This window comes from Cebidichthys violaceus, unplaced genomic scaffold (assembly GCF_023349555.1).
Source record: "Cebidichthys violaceus isolate CVI_PGR_0920_01 unplaced genomic scaffold, fCebVio1.0.p SCAF_5, whole genome shotgun sequence".
Classification (NCBI taxonomy): Eukaryota; Metazoa; Chordata; class Actinopteri; order Perciformes; family Stichaeidae; genus Cebidichthys; species Cebidichthys violaceus.
In genome coordinates this window covers 7513034-7528911 of record NW_027176705.1, presented here as the reverse complement: position 1 = coordinate 7528911, position 15878 = coordinate 7513034, and the positions used below count along the sequence as shown (strand labels likewise).

The following is a 15878-nucleotide window of genomic DNA, read 5'->3' as shown; positions in this document are numbered from 1 at the left end:
GTACAATATGCTGCATTTTCCAATTTTCTATATTATTGTGCAAATCATTTTTGTATTTTAATATAATTCAACTGATATTTATCAAAATTCAAGCATATTTTCCATACATTAGTTTCAACCTGTTGCTTTTATTTTTTTTTTGTTAGAGCTAGTAATAACACATAAACAGTATGAATAACATCAACAGTTCATGAGATTTTGCTCTGTGTGCTGAAGGCATAATAGTTTTCCTCCTGTTTTGTTCAGTCCAATCCTAAAGAACATCTTTAAAAATGCAGCCAAAAACCTCCGAATAGTTTAATTTCTTTATAGTAATGATACTAACTAACCAAACATATCGTACTTATTGGTCATTCATGTTTAATTTCTTGCACCTCTCGTTTTTGACATCAATGCAATCAAGGCAAAAATTCTCTGCATTTACTTGGTGAATAAAGTGATTCTGATTCTGTCACAGCGATACATAATTCATGCCTTCCATGTCAGACCAAATTGCTGTTTGAGTGTATTAACATAAACATCCACTTGTCCACCTATCTGCCGCACTAACAATTGAAATGAAACCCTGACGTGATCGTACGCGCAGAGTGGTGAGGAGCTCAACCACACGGAAACAACATGGAAACCAATGTGATACTGAGCAGACGCACTAAGTCTGACCGTATACTGGCTCCAGTGCAGCAGAGGTTAGCAGAGGCATGAGCAGGGCAGAGAGAGGGGGACAATGAGGGATAACAAGGTGGGATAAGCCTGTTAAGCTTCCAGGATCCCCTCTGAAATCCACACTTGACTCAAGCACAAGAATGTCAAAATGTATGTAATACAATCACAATGCTCTATAATCTGGGTCACAACAAGCAGCAGGCCACAAGTTAAGTTGCTCGTGTTCTAACAGGTGACACTTTTTGAAAAGCATTTTTAGAAGGACTATTATTTTTTACTGTATCATAACTAAGCAATGTGATAAGTTTTTTAATAATGTTAATGGTCAATGTAGGACTCCATATAGTAAATAAATGCAATTTTATGCTATTCACTGTTTAGACAGCTACTGCTAGCATAACTATAAACCAATATTAGGGCTAATCGGCAGAATAAAATGTGAAGATTTGCTGATTTTCTTTGCCTTCTGCTGTTGTAAACTGAACATCTTTGACAAAATAAACTATTAGTCTACTTGGGCACTCAGAAATAGTAATGGGCACTTCACACAGTTGTATGATATTTTATAGACCAAACAACTAATCAATTATTCTGGAAAATAATTGGCCGATCATGAAAATAATCGTAAGGTGCAGCCCTAGGTTATACATCTCTGTCCACACTAAGCCACTATCCAATAATATGGCCACTGGTTCATTTTTGTATCAGTGAGTCAGAGAGAAGTATTATAATGTAAATAACCAAAGACATGTCACTGAATTATATCCAGAACTTAAAAAATACAGCTGCTTCTCTTGTGAACAATAAATAAACACCATATAACAATTTACACAATACATTTGGAGACAAAGAACAAGACTGGAGAAGTCGTACAGATAGAGTGTGCAGAAAGATTTTTGAGCAGTTGTTCATGCTTCACATCACAGCAATCATACCTCTGACCTTGACACTCGACAGCGTCAAAGCAAACACAGAGATCACCACCAACTCCGGCATGATTGATGAGCTCTCAGACAAAGGCCTCGCCGATATCCTCAGCACACCACAACAGCACCAGGCAGACGGCCGTGTCACACTGCAGCTGCTGTGACGTTTTCCACAGAAGATCCCTCGATCGTGTTTTTATTGAGTCTGTGCTCATTTGCAGGTATTTACAGCAGGGCAGTAATATGTGAGTAACTATACACGACCTGATAAGTTTCAAAGGCCATTCCAGTTTTTTGTACTTACTACAAATATGACATTAGTGCTAAGCCAACATAGCCGCGACAAGCCTTGTTTCAAAAAAAGTATATTAGTAATTGAAAAAAACTGTAATTCATGCTTACTTTTTACAACTTATCTTTTTATAACTTATCTTTGAAGTCATCTTTTACATGCTTAGAAATTATGACAAATTGATCATGGAATAACATAACAATAATAACTACCACAGTTACCAACCAGCAGTGACTAATATTTGCATTTGAAGGATAATCAAACTTTCATTATTCAGAGTTTCAGTCACTTAAATTCTAGTGTCATCCAACCTACATGTGCTACCATTTGTCGTGACTTGGGGGGTGTCCAAAATATAGCAGCCTATTCATAATGCTCTTGTCCATAAACTATCATTGTAGCATTAATATTATCCTGAACATAACTTAGCCCTTTTATATGGCTATGTTACCCATCTGGGGAGCTTTGATAGATAGAAATTTATTCTCAGGCATTTGACTTTTTCTCTCAGTTTCCATGACAGGAAACTTGACAAATTGTTTTCCAGGTTTTCAGGTCGCGTGGGAAATCTACAATTATGTAACACTCTTTCAGCTGAGTAAAAAGACAAACATCTAATTAAGCAAGTTAATTATGACAGTTGAGAAAACAAAGAGTACTTAGAGGGCACATTCAAAGTTACCAGATATGTAGGATTTAAAAACATAAAACCTGACTTTGCAAAGGCTGGCTTATATAAGAGAATTAAGAATTTAGATAAGCGAGAGGAGGTTTTGTTAGAAAGTAGCACCCGAGGTCACAATATCTTTTTACCAAATACTTCAATATCGATATTGCAATGTTATTGTAGGGTTATCTACTGGTACTTTTACTAAATATTCAAACAATTCATTTTTCTATAATGTATCATCATTTATGTGGCTATAATGACTAAGTGGGTAAAGCAAATAAAAATCATATTCCAACTGCTGCACTTCTTCTGTCCATATGACACATCCTGTGTATGTATCGTGCGTCAAGTGACACAGTACTATGCAGCCGGTCAAATTGGTCAAACAGACCAAGCACAAGAGCTGCAATGGACTGCATGGTCTCTTTAAAAGGCTTTTAAAAGGTAGGAGTACATATCTTGATTCAGACTAGTGCTTATCAGAAGGAGGCCTCCCCACAAAAATACAGTCAAAGCTCCACTTCCTTTGAAGTGTGGGGTTGAAAAGGGAGTCCTCCCTTTTTGTACGAGGATTTATATGGACTGAAAACCTTTGTTGCAAGTGGAAAAGGTAAATCTTGTAATAGGTAAAGAGATAACTTCCCTATAGCTAAGACACCTTCTCTGTGCTCCGCAGGTTGTGTGAGGTTAAGCAGAACTCCATGTCAACACTTGGGGTGAGTCTCAAAGTTCACAAGTACCTATAATGAATTCAATATATTATTTAATGATTTTTTTTGTCCGAAAATGCAGCTCTCAGAGACTATTACTGAAAGTGCTTATTGAAGAGAGCAGATGACATTTTTCAGAATACAAAAAGGTGTCTACTTCAAGGTACTTAACTGATTCTCCTGGACACCAGTCAAGATGTGGGCGAACAAACAAATAACGCAAACAGTTGGAAGAGTCCGAGTTCAGATAATGCCATCTGCTATGAGAAGGCTTTCAAATTCAGATTTTCTTTGGCAGGAAATTCTAAATTAAATACGATTACCTCATCTAGATTTTTGATTTAGATTAAATATCGACTCACTATAGCTGACTGTTGGGCTGCAGATTTGTTCCAGACAAGTTTAATGGCCAGCAGAAAGACACTATTAAGAGGATGGACGCCCACACGGGAGCCATCTTTTCAGGAACGGTTTACCCAGCAAGGCAAGAAAGCCTCCTTTGAGCAGGCTTCTTTCAGAATGAGAAATAGGACAGATCAGTACACATCAAAATGGGGACATGTTTCTGATGTGTCATATGAATTAAAGTATATGCATAAAAAGGTAAGATGCATTTTTCAGTGTTTCTTCTCTGGAAACTGACATTGGAAATGGAAATAACTATAAAGAATAAAACATTTTCCCTGTGCTCTCAATCTATTTTTTGTCTTGTGTGATTAATATTTATAAGATAAAAAAAAACAAGCAAACAAGAAAAAGTGCCTTGATTTTTTATTTTTATTTTTGATGCACAGTTTTAGATATCAAAACTCGTCTTCATTTTTTACTAGTGAGTGGAAGATACAAAGTTTTATTCCATTAGTTTGAATCTACCTCTTACTCCAAAGAGTGTCTGCCTGTTTGTATCCACCCTAAGCTCCATACGTTGTCCTCTGTCCCTACGGATTTTTTTCTTTAATTGGATATTCTGTCATCCTTGCAATTTAAACTTCTGCACCTATATCCCTGCTACGACAATGTTTAGCACACGCAACTTAATGGGTGCCATCCGTGACTCGGAATGATGACCACTGTCAAGCAGAGGCACATCTCCATAGGTGATTAATCAATTCATGAATAAGATGTATGTATATACAACCATGAGGTGCCGTGATCCAATCCTACAGACACGCTCTTGACCTTCCCATGGCACATAGTGACACTGAGTCAGAAACACACACATTCTCTAACTTGCATTTCATTGATATTGTACAGAACAATTGTTAATTTGGTTTGCATGTTTGCTTGCTAGATGAGAAACATTCATTGTTGTAATTTAACTATTGATTTCTAGGGCTCATGTGCAATATATCAGGTCTTGTGCTGTGCTGTATTTCAACTTCAAATATATTGACACAATACACTTCATGTTAAAGGGTAACTTTGGTATTTTTTTCAACCTGGACCCTATTTTCCCATGTGTCTATGTGAGTAATCGGGACAACTATTTTTAAAATTGGATGGTATTGAGGGAGAGCGGCTGCCTTCTGCAATGTACTCCCTCAATACTGGACCAATTCAAAAAATTGTTGTCCCCAAAAGTCACTTAGACACAAGAAGATGGGAAAATGTGGTCCAGGTTGGGAAATGCAGAAGTTATCCTTTAAGAGACAAATTGTAGCGCAATAATTAAAAAATGTTTAATATTACAACAAAAGTTATGCTCCCTCTCTGCAGCAGTTTATAAAGTGATGAGAGTGACAAGTTGTGACACAAATCCTACAAACATGCACATGAATTTGCACTTGCGGGGACAGTCTCTGAGGACAGATAAGGTATCCAAACTCAAAGGCTTTCATAGACATTTGCTACAAATGGCTATGAGCAGGAGCATGTGTAAAGAACTTGTTTTTGTGAAAGCAAAGGGTTGGCTCTCCAGACTTGGATTATCCCAGTAATGAATTAGCCTGTGGGGAACAGACAGTCTTATTTTAAGAGGGGTGACTTCAGCACACTAAAGGGAAGAAATCAACCAAATGCTTTATGGTATAGATTTATAAATGTGCAGAAAAGTGAGTGCATTAATGAGTGTTTGTGTGTGTGTGTGTGTGTGTGTGTGTGTGTGTGTGTGTGTGTGTGTGTGTGTGGTGTGGTGTGTGGTGTGTGTGTGTGTGTGTGTGTGTGTGTGTGTGTGTGTGTGGTGTGTGTGTGTGTGTGTGTGGGTAGCTGCATGAACATTTTCCTCTTACTTATCCTCTTCCTCTTAAAAAAAAGTACAGAGTACTGTGCGTGATTGAAAATGTATGACACATTACAAGGAATTATCCGTACTAAAATATCAGTTTGACAACATACCGTAAATTAGTTTGTGCAAGTCATTCAAATTACCTCCAAATGTGATAAAAGTATAAGCACTGAAACCACTTCTATCCTCTGTCAGTACAGTAGACCATCTTTAAATTCCTAAGACAGCTCGATTGCTGATTAATAAGATAGGCTTCTAAAACTGTTGATCATTTCCTTTAATGCTCTCCGAGTTCAACTTAGCCCTCCCCAGTACTCTTGATGCTTCACTGACGCTGTCATCTTTGCCTCCACTCTAAACTTGCTTCACTAAAGCTAGAAATCACAGAGCGAGTCCCTGAATCTGTGATGTCCCTGGGATTTAAAATCAGAGGCTTCTCTATAGACTGTGGGTGGAACGCTGATGTTTCAGAGACATAAGATACTACACACTACCTCTCTCTGCCTGGAGCTGCTGGGGGACACTACATGGGGTCACTTCATCTGCTGAATAACTTGGGTCTAAGACTGATGTTGTTGGTTGTTATGAATACTTTCTGAAACAAATTTTACAATATTGAACATTCATCCGATATTGATAATTTGGTCTAACTATGGCAGGGAATTGCATGTAATATTGCATATAAACTGTAATGATGAAGTGGATGGTCGGTGCAATGAACAGATGCATTAAATCGGAAGAAAACAACTTTTTACATGTTACACAGAAACTCAACAGATCATCATGGTGCAATTCTATTGTAGGTCGATAGACAATGAATATTGCCGGCAATGTCCCTATTTCTATACAATCCAATTAGAGCCCACAAAAGAGGGGCATACTCACATTTACATGACAATATAAAAATGGTCTGATAGTTGTGGTCATGAGAATTCTCACACTGAAAAAAGGGGTCACACACTAACAATGTACCATTCATTGGTATTTTTTATATTATCATTGACTCAGAGGACTACAGTTAATGTGAAAGAGGTTGCTGCAGTGAAAAACCTACAAACTTTGACACTCTAAACAGCCTTTTAGCTTAATTTAGCTAAAGGTATTTTTTTGTTTTACAGCCAAAGATTTAGTGTAGAGACAAATGCTGGTTATAGGCATTAATAAGACGCAACTTACTTGTAAACCCACATGTTACACTGTAATGTAGGGAAAAGATTATATTTCCTTTGCCAGGAACTATATCCTGTAGAACCTCTTATAGGTTGAAAATATTAAAAATACCATTATTTTAGAGGTTGTAATCTACAAAACAGGGGACCTACTTTTTTTCTAGAGCTCATTTTCCAGAACCTTTGCAGAAAATTTCCAGTGATGATTTAGCTTTAGTTATGAGACTGGTATACAATTTTGCCTGCTTACAAATCTAGACTGAACTTTACATCCCAAAATGTATGTTTCAGATTTAGAGTCCAGTTTGCTCGGATAATTAACTGCCACTGTCTTTTATTAGTTTATCACACAACACTTAAGCGCCCAACTTCCCATTCATTATTATCTAACTTAACTCTCTTAACAATGCCAAACACATATTTGAAACCATTGCTCCTAGCCAGAATTGAATCACAAATCTTAAACCTTTGCAGGTAAAACAAGCTAGCAGGTGTGTCAACTGTCACACTAATTTAACATTATCATTGCTTCCAAGTGACGTGACTTTACACCATGAGTTTACACCTGGAAAATTGGTCAACGGTTTTCCAGGACACGCGGGAACGTTAAATGTAGGCTAATGTATGTAAAACAGCGGCTTGTCATTTTTGGCCATGAAATAAATTTTACTTTCCTAAATCTTGATTATTCCTCGTGTTTCGATTGCATTCAGAGCGACTTCCTGAACCGCTTTAGACCAAGCAATCGTTTTACACTGGACCGATGGTGAGCGGCAAACGTCAACTAACGTTACTGATTTTTATGGCAGAAATTCCATTTTAACATTTTAAATAGTGTTAAAAAAGTCTCCACTGAAAACCATGTTCCTGTACTGTAACGTTACACCACTTGCTCAGACCCAAACGGCAGACATAGTTTAGCGATAGCTAGTGAAGAAAGATGAAGAGCTAGCAACAACAGACCAGGCTACTTTTCCTTTAGCGCTTAGTAGGTGCAGCCCATAACAGAGCAAAAAAAAGAGTGAATGTTTGAGTTATGTTTCTCAGCAGGACAGAAACATGACTCCACTGTGAAAATTGTGTTGTTTCGTGTCAGCTAACGTTACATTTGTAAGTAGGCAACTGTTTGCTAGCACGTCAGCCATAGCCCTACATTAAAGTGATACTCTCTCAGGAAACCGCGATCAGCTTGTTGTGGTGTTTTTCTGTCCTCTAGTGGTCAAAAAGTATAACTGCAGCTTAACTGTAAGTATGTTGCAGATTGATTGTATTGCAGTCAAAATCAATAAATCAATAAAATATACAGAGTAGCTAATGTTTATTGCTTGTATGTGTTGTGTGAGTGCCCGCGTGCACACATTGCTGCTAAGCATGTAACATTTTGCAGGCTCAGTTGTAAATAATAAGTTAGTAATAAATGAGTTTGTATGTGTCAGTGATCTCAAATTCCCTCCTCCAGCGGTTCAAAGGGATTAGCTAAAATGCCACAGTCCACAGAGGCATCTGTGTGAAAATGCAAAGCCTACAGCTACATTACACTTAGCACTTCCATCTATAACAATAGTAAACAAAAACTAAATGTCATACAATGACAGTCCCCCATTAAATGTTATTGATAACACTGTTTGTGGAGAGGCGAATATCGCTCTCTCTCGCCATGATCCTACCTCTTCCACTTTTCATTAAAATGTTCTTAAATTTTTAACATCCACATCTTTCACTTTTCCCATGAAATCACTCAAAGTTACAGAGAATGACACTAGCTCAAACATGACAAAAAACACCAGAGTCAAGGCCCTTAAAGCTTATAAAGCCATGTCCTATAAATTACACTTTAAATACAATGTTAAAGAACTTTTAAATGCGCTACACATCCCTGTTCGACCATAACCCGACCCTAAGGATGAGACAAATAACACCTTTATCATCCTTACTGCTACATGAAGTCTGGTGACATCCAGTGTAGTTATGTTCCTTTTCACAATTAATTCTAAGGTTGGTGATCGGGTTTGCATTTTGATATAGGTTTATTTCAGTGGATTTACAGTTTCAAACAGACAGATAGCAATCTTACAATTTCTTTCAAGTATTGCCTTTATATATCGCTTACTTCGGTCAGCCTTTTTGAGGGATTCATTAGATGCAAAGTTATTTATTCATTCTAAAACGATTTGGTCATTCGTAATGTACATTCCTAAATTCCGCAGAGAACCAGGCCTTCAATGCTATCTTCTGACGTGGCACTGTGTGCTGTGGCGTGATGAACGGTGGCCTTGTGAGGAGCAGTGTGGTGTATTATACAGTGTGTCCCCATAAATCGCCTGCTGTCCCTTCTCAAGCAGCAGCAGAGCCAAGTCTTTGTCTACCGTCAACCTGCACCAAACAGCCAAAACACACACAGAGAGACAGAGACAGACGAAAGAAATAGAGAGGCGCAAAGGTACAGAGAGAAACACACACACACACACACACACACACACACACACACACACACACGCACGCACGCACACAATATTCCCTGATTGCCAAACAGGCTTCTAATTAGTATCTTGGACCATCTGCCTAGCATTATCCCTTGTATAGTTCAGTGCTGTCATTTCATTACATCGATGTGTTTTATTAGTGCTTCCTGCTTTGTTTACAGCAGTGAAGGAGAAAAGACTGCAAACCTTTTGACTTCTTCAAGACCTGACAGGAACAGAAAGAAAAGAGCCCTGTGAGAAAATTATAGTTGAGATGGATAACAATGAATGTTCTTTTCCTCTGCCAATACAAACACACACATATATATATATATATATATATATATATGACACTATAATATAATGTTGAACAGAACTCACATGGCCTTACATACAAAAGAAAGCAGATGGCTGTCAGTGAGTGGAATATAAACAATTCTCATTTGTATATGTACTTTTCAATTTGATATCTCAATCTGTTTGTTTACAAAGACAAATGTTTGCATCACACCTGAATGCAAGTCAAATGAAAGACTCATTTGAAGCTTCACCTGAGGAGACATCATCTATCTTGTCTGTGTCACACACACACCACACGCATGCCCATACATCTTAAGCCCTCCTGACGTGCTTTACCCACAACATAATTACCTGCTGTCCATTAAATCCCTGCACTGAGGTGAAGCGAGGGAAATAAACAGGGAAATCGTGTCCTCATTTTGCTTCTGAAAACCCAGAGCTCACGCAGACAGGTCATCAGACCAATGGTGAGTCATTGTTGTTGTTGTTGTTTTTAAACCCCAATTTCTGGAAGTCATTTTAACATTAACCACCGTGACAGCCTTTTAAAAAAGGCTAATCTAGGCAGAGGGACAGACAAAACGGCAAGATACTGAACCACACCAAACAAGAAACAGAGGCAAACCACGGAGCATGTTGTGATGTGCAGCTCCTTGTTCAATTGTTAACAGTTATTTTATGGCTAAAAGCCCCAGACTGAATTGCAAATAGGAAATGGCTTTGAATCTTACTGTTGTCTCTTTTCAATGAATTTCTTAGCAGAAAGTGATGACTGACAACAGCTCAGGGATTGCATCTCATACAGCAAGAGGTCTGTGTCGTTAACTCCTGTCGAAACGGAGCCGTCAGCACTCGTAAGCAGTGGACGGGCTGTGGTAGTAGGAGTAAACGGAGCTGACGTCAGAAGAAAGCCGTTTGGTTGTGGAAGGACCAAAGGTGCCTTTGTTTGGGTCGCTCGTCTGGCGTGTCCTCATGCTGCTGCTGAGCATAATTTAATCAGCTCCGTTAGTAAGAAAGCCGTAAACAAGACAAGAAGTCCTGCAAGTGCATTAATTAAAGATCAATCTAACTGCATGAAAAAAGCCTCATCTTTGCAGCCACATTACTCAAGACACTCACCCTGCAATGCCCCGGACTCTACCGGCCGATGAAGGGTTTAAGAGCGGGAAATGGTTATTGTTGGACAAAAATTGGCGTTCCCATAGTAACCACATGTTGTACGGGCTTCACACATTAAGGAGAGGAAGCTGTGAGTCAGGATATTACCAGTTCACAGTGACTGAGGGTGTTTTTCATTCACTAAAACCACCCACACCCACACACCCACCCACCCACCCACCCACCCACACACCCACACACACACACACACACACACCCACACACACACACACACACACACACACACACACACACACACACACACACACACACACACACACACACAGAGACCAGTATAGCCCGAATGATACTGGATGTTTTGAAGCCGGTACTAGTATTTAGTTCAGGAGCAGCAAACATGAAATTAAAAGTCAATCCCTGACTGTATTTTAATAACGTTGTGAAGAGACATGGAGAAGCAGTGTAAACTTCAACTTTGTAATGTATTATTCATCATTTCTGATTTATTGTCTATTGTGGTCATTTTGTTAAGCCTGAAGCCACTGTAAAGTCCAACATGATGGACATGAACTGGACAGCACTGAAATGTGATTTTCCCCACCCAAAGGCATATTTTGATGTATGGTCAATACTAGAAGAAGGCCTTCTGGTCATCATTATATTTATTGTTATTCCGAAGTATCAATCCAATACTCCTACTCTCTTTTTTCCCCAAATTTGAAATATGTATAACTCACTGCAAAAGACTAATTTGAATATTTTTAGGTAAACGTGACCCTAAAAACTGAATCAGTGGCCCACCGTCACTGAATGGATGTACCTGGTGGAGGAAACACATAAGCGTCAACAGAGAAACAGACTTTAATGTGCATCAGTCACATCATAATCAATACTTTACCCACTTAATAAGGTCAGTATCTGCGGCAACACCGATCCAGTGCATCGGAATGGGTGCATACATAATTCAATGAATAATGTATCCCATTAAAGATCCATAAGGAACCATGGAAGGAGGAGATTTGGCATAAGCCAAAGATTAGAAATTACATTAAAATCATTGCTGAACTATATATAGTACATACGCCATTTTAAACCAGTATCACCACTGAAAGACAGCATACAGACTAATGTAAACATTCAGACAACCAGTTGAAAAGGCCACAGAATCTCACTCTCGGTATACCTACACAAAAGACAACATAGGTGCACAGGTCATTGTGTCTTGTCTGAGTCCTGGGTGAATACTAAAAGTACTCCTATGCCTCTCTCACCAAATATGTAATGTATAGCACAGGTGCTGCCCTGCCGTTGCTGCTGGGCTCATGTGTTTAAGAATGGATGTGCTGACTGTGAGAAGGGGGAGGTGGGAGGAGGAGACGCTGCTACTGTAGCAGTGCATCAGCAGAGGTGAGACTCCAGCCACTACATCACAGTTTGCAGACTGGAGGGAGGTGATGGGGCATACTGTTAGATACACACACTTAACACTGAGCACTTCCGTGTTTCCAGTGCTATGTGGTTTTAAAGCCATTCACGCTGAGGTGGTGTAAATAGTCACATGAGGGAGAAAAAAAAGGCCACAGCAGTGCACAGGCAGAGACTAATTGTCTTTTGCAGTCAAGCCTTCTCTCCGAGCGTTCATGGTTGAAGGGCAGCTATGTCGGCCAATCTTACCCCAGCTGCCTCTTACACCGCCAGAGACACACGGACCTCCAGTGGGCTCCAGTGTGTGTGTCATTAGTGCTGACCCAGATGCTCTGAAACACTGACTGTCCTGTGACTGCATTACAGTCTCTGAATAAAACTCCCCTAAGCGTATTACACAGAATAACAACGTTTAGTAACCTCTCTCATAGAAATGCAACCAAAATAAAAAAAAAAAATGCCCATTGCAGAACAAATGGTAAGTGAAGTTTAGATGAGAGACAAAGTTGAGGGTCGAGACAGCTCATCATGAGTCCAGCTGCGGAGGAGAAGCAGAGGTGCAAGGTATGTGCAGTGCAATGTGATCAGAGAGACAAAAGAGTTGACTAGCGTCAGGCTCAGCTGGAAAGATTAGTGGGTAACAGAGTTACATCACATACAAGCAAAACCGTGCCCCGTCCAGCATCAACACCATCTCTCACACCATAGATTATCAGTGCGGTCAGTAAGGGGGATGGATCCTGAATAACAGCCGTTGGGACATTCTCCCCGACTGCGCAAATTCCAATGCAATAGCAGCCTTCTCTCTGCATGTCACAGCGTATACAAAGAGCTTAAAGATGCATGGACCACGTTTTCTTTTCTCTCTCCCTAAGATGAAGCAGCCTATTGAGCCATCAATAAAGCCTGTACGTGAATCCTGCACCCAGCAGCATGAAATGTGCGGATTACAAAACGCTGTCTGTTTGAAACAAAAGACCCATTTTTTTCCACCCGATATATGTTCCCAACTCACTCGCAACGTAGTTTGTGACAGAGGCTAATGCAACACCATCAGCATGTGTTTTGTTGCAGCAGACACCTCGGCGGTGTGCTTACCCTCTGCGGACACAGCGCACCGGACAAGAAGTGAAAGCATCCCCGCGGACAGCAGACAGTTCGCGAGCATCCCCGCTGCTCCGGCTCGCCGCCTGGTCCTCGAACACCTCACTTCTCCTCCGGCATCCGTCCTCCGCGCCGAGCGCCCGCCGGGGTCCGCTCGTCCGGCTCCGGCCACTACGGGGTGACCTGCCCGCCCACCCTTCAAACCGGGAGCCATATCCAGTGGATAAGTTGCTGAAGTTTCGGTCGTAAATAATACATTGGATCAATCCTCGTGCGTGAACGGGGGAAACACACAGCGGTTCCCGCGGTCTCGTCGTGGTGTCCAGGGCTGGAGGAGGCGGGGTGGGGGGGAGCGGCGTTGAAGGGAAATTTAGAAATCCGCCCTATCGCTCTGCTCCGCTCCGCTCGGTCCACCCATCATCACCGAGTGGCGCAGGGAGGCGCGCACACTTTGCCAAAGGTTTGACATTTAGCTGCTGGCGGTAAACCGCCTCGAACAGACCTGCTGAAGATGGATGACAGACATTTGGGGTTTTGCTCGGGGGATGTGTAGCCGCAGATTTAAGGCTATGGAAACTGTGCTGGGTCTTTGATTTACAGTCAACCCCCCCCCCCCCCCCCGGTCAAACGGAGCGAATTAGCCTCTCTGCTGTTAATCGTGGGGAGAAAGTGGATGCGAGCACAACTCCATGTGGAGCAGGATACATGTATTTGTATTGCTCACGCATGCAGGTGGATTAGGCCTTGGCCCTGTATTCATTACAGTTTTATTTACCTCCACTAAGGCCTACGATGTGTCCTTCACTGCCACCTGAATATGTGACTGTAGTAGAACTGCTATTGATTGTAGAGACTATTTTAGGAGACCTCCTCCTTACCGCCACCAGATGTCAGCACTGCCCCAGAAACAGTGCATTAGTGTGGGCTACTGGAACTTGCAGGTGATGTAGAAAACAAGACAAACCCCATTTGACAAGAATTCACCATAAACAACGTCTTTTGTGAACAATCTTGACTTTTGGTGTAGGCTATAGATCATCCATCTTACGCATTTAAGAACTTGTCAATTAAGCACTAAGCATCGGTTCTGGAGCTTTAGATTTATTCAAAACATCTTTATCAGCAGATGTGGTTTGCACAGTTAAAATGAAACTGTGGAATTCAAATGTTCAAATTTCCATTTATTTTTCTGTGAAGCAGAAATGCTCAGTAAATTAATTAATTACTCGATTGGCAGAAAATTAATCCGCAACAATTTTGTTGATCAATTAATCTTTAAAATACTGAATTAAACAAAAAAAAATACAAAATATTCTCTGGTTCCCATTTCTAAAACGTGAGGTTTGCTGCTTTTCATTGTTTATCATTCATAGCTGCCATCTGTATCATTTCAATTGTATCAATAAACCCAAAAATGTTTGACAGAATAATAAAAACAAAAGCATCAGTTGCAGACCCTCTCATGCTACTAAACCACTTATTAACCAGCATCGTTTGAGAATGTGATTAGTTAGATTAGTTTGATGTGTTCAATACAAGAAAAGCACCTAAATTAATAAGATTATGGGGGAAAGAACAGACCAAGTCAAAAAGAGCTGCATCGATAGATTTTTTTTAATTCAAAGTGAATCTCAACAATAATACACCATAGAGTCTTATTTTGACACTCACCAAAAGAGTCACCTGGAAAACCCGCTTAATGTGACAAAGTAGAGAAGGCTTGGTCACACCTAAATCACTGAGAACTAGAGAGGAAACACTATCGCAAACTGTAAAGAGACATCACATCCATAGAGTTAGTTTTCCCAGTCCTCATACTGTAAATATTGCACAGTGCAATTGCTACATGGCAAACTAGTGTAGCACAAAATAAAAACGCAAAATGAAACAAAAACAAAAAAACAAAGCCACAAAAGTATACAGGTATTGAAACGGTAACAGTTCAGATTTCTATTTGATGAGCAATCTAAAACAGATGATTCCATAACTTGCAGTGTGAATTAACTCTCAAATTGATAGATTACCAGAAAAATAAGAGCTTAAGTAAATCAAACCTCATCAAATCAAATCATAGAGTAACACAGTAGTACATTTAGACTAATACAGACCCTGAATTAACATCTCTAAAGGATAATACTGCAGCAGAGGATTTGCTTTCTGATATCAAAGTCATAACTTTAATTGTAGTAATTTTACAAACAACTTTTATCTTTTAAATGTTACATGAATCCTCAAAAAAAAAAAAGAACTTATCCATAAATCCAAGGTGTCAATTGTGTGGAAAATTAAAACAAGTTTTAAGATTTCTCTCCTCTTGCATCCATTCTTTTCCTAACAAGTATGGGAGAGTTTATGCAGGCGCATTGCTGGTGAATACCTTTGGAGGAATCAAAACACAGATTACATTTCACATGCTTATTATTGGGGAACTATTTCAAGCACTAATCTGCCAAGTTCATGCCTTGTTGTCATGAGCTTTCTTTCCCAAAAATGATACTCGAGTATGATCAGTAAAGCGTACAGGTGAGCAAAAAGCTGTCAAAATACATACAACCATATCAATGCAAGTGTTTACATGTGGAGTATTGAACTCATGACCAACCATGCAGACAAACCACAATAATCTCCTTGACAGAGCAATTTTCCACCCAGAACACAGAAAAAAAAACATCCAGACAAGACTGGATATAAAGCACGGCTCGTCTGATTTTTAAAAGGCCAGTGTTGTCAACTTTGCTCTGGTTACTCCCACTCTGCCTTAACTTGCATGATGGAAAAGCTGCTCTGAGCAGACAGCTTCTAGGCAGATGTAGT

General features: G+C 39.9%; 1 protein-coding gene across 1 annotated transcript in view; it reads right to left on the bottom strand.

The window, feature by feature from the left end:
• kiaa1549lb (KIAA1549-like b) overlaps positions 1-13486 on the bottom strand; it is a 58021-nt gene extending 44535 nt beyond the window's left edge. The window contains exon 1 of the mRNA XM_068730757.1: positions 13059-13486. Within this exon, the coding sequence (XP_068586858.1) occupies positions 13059-13278 (220 nt within the window). The 5' untranslated portion in view covers positions 13279-13486. The remainder of the gene's footprint in view (positions 1-13058) is intronic.
• Between the last annotated feature and the right edge of the window lie 2392 nt (positions 13487-15878).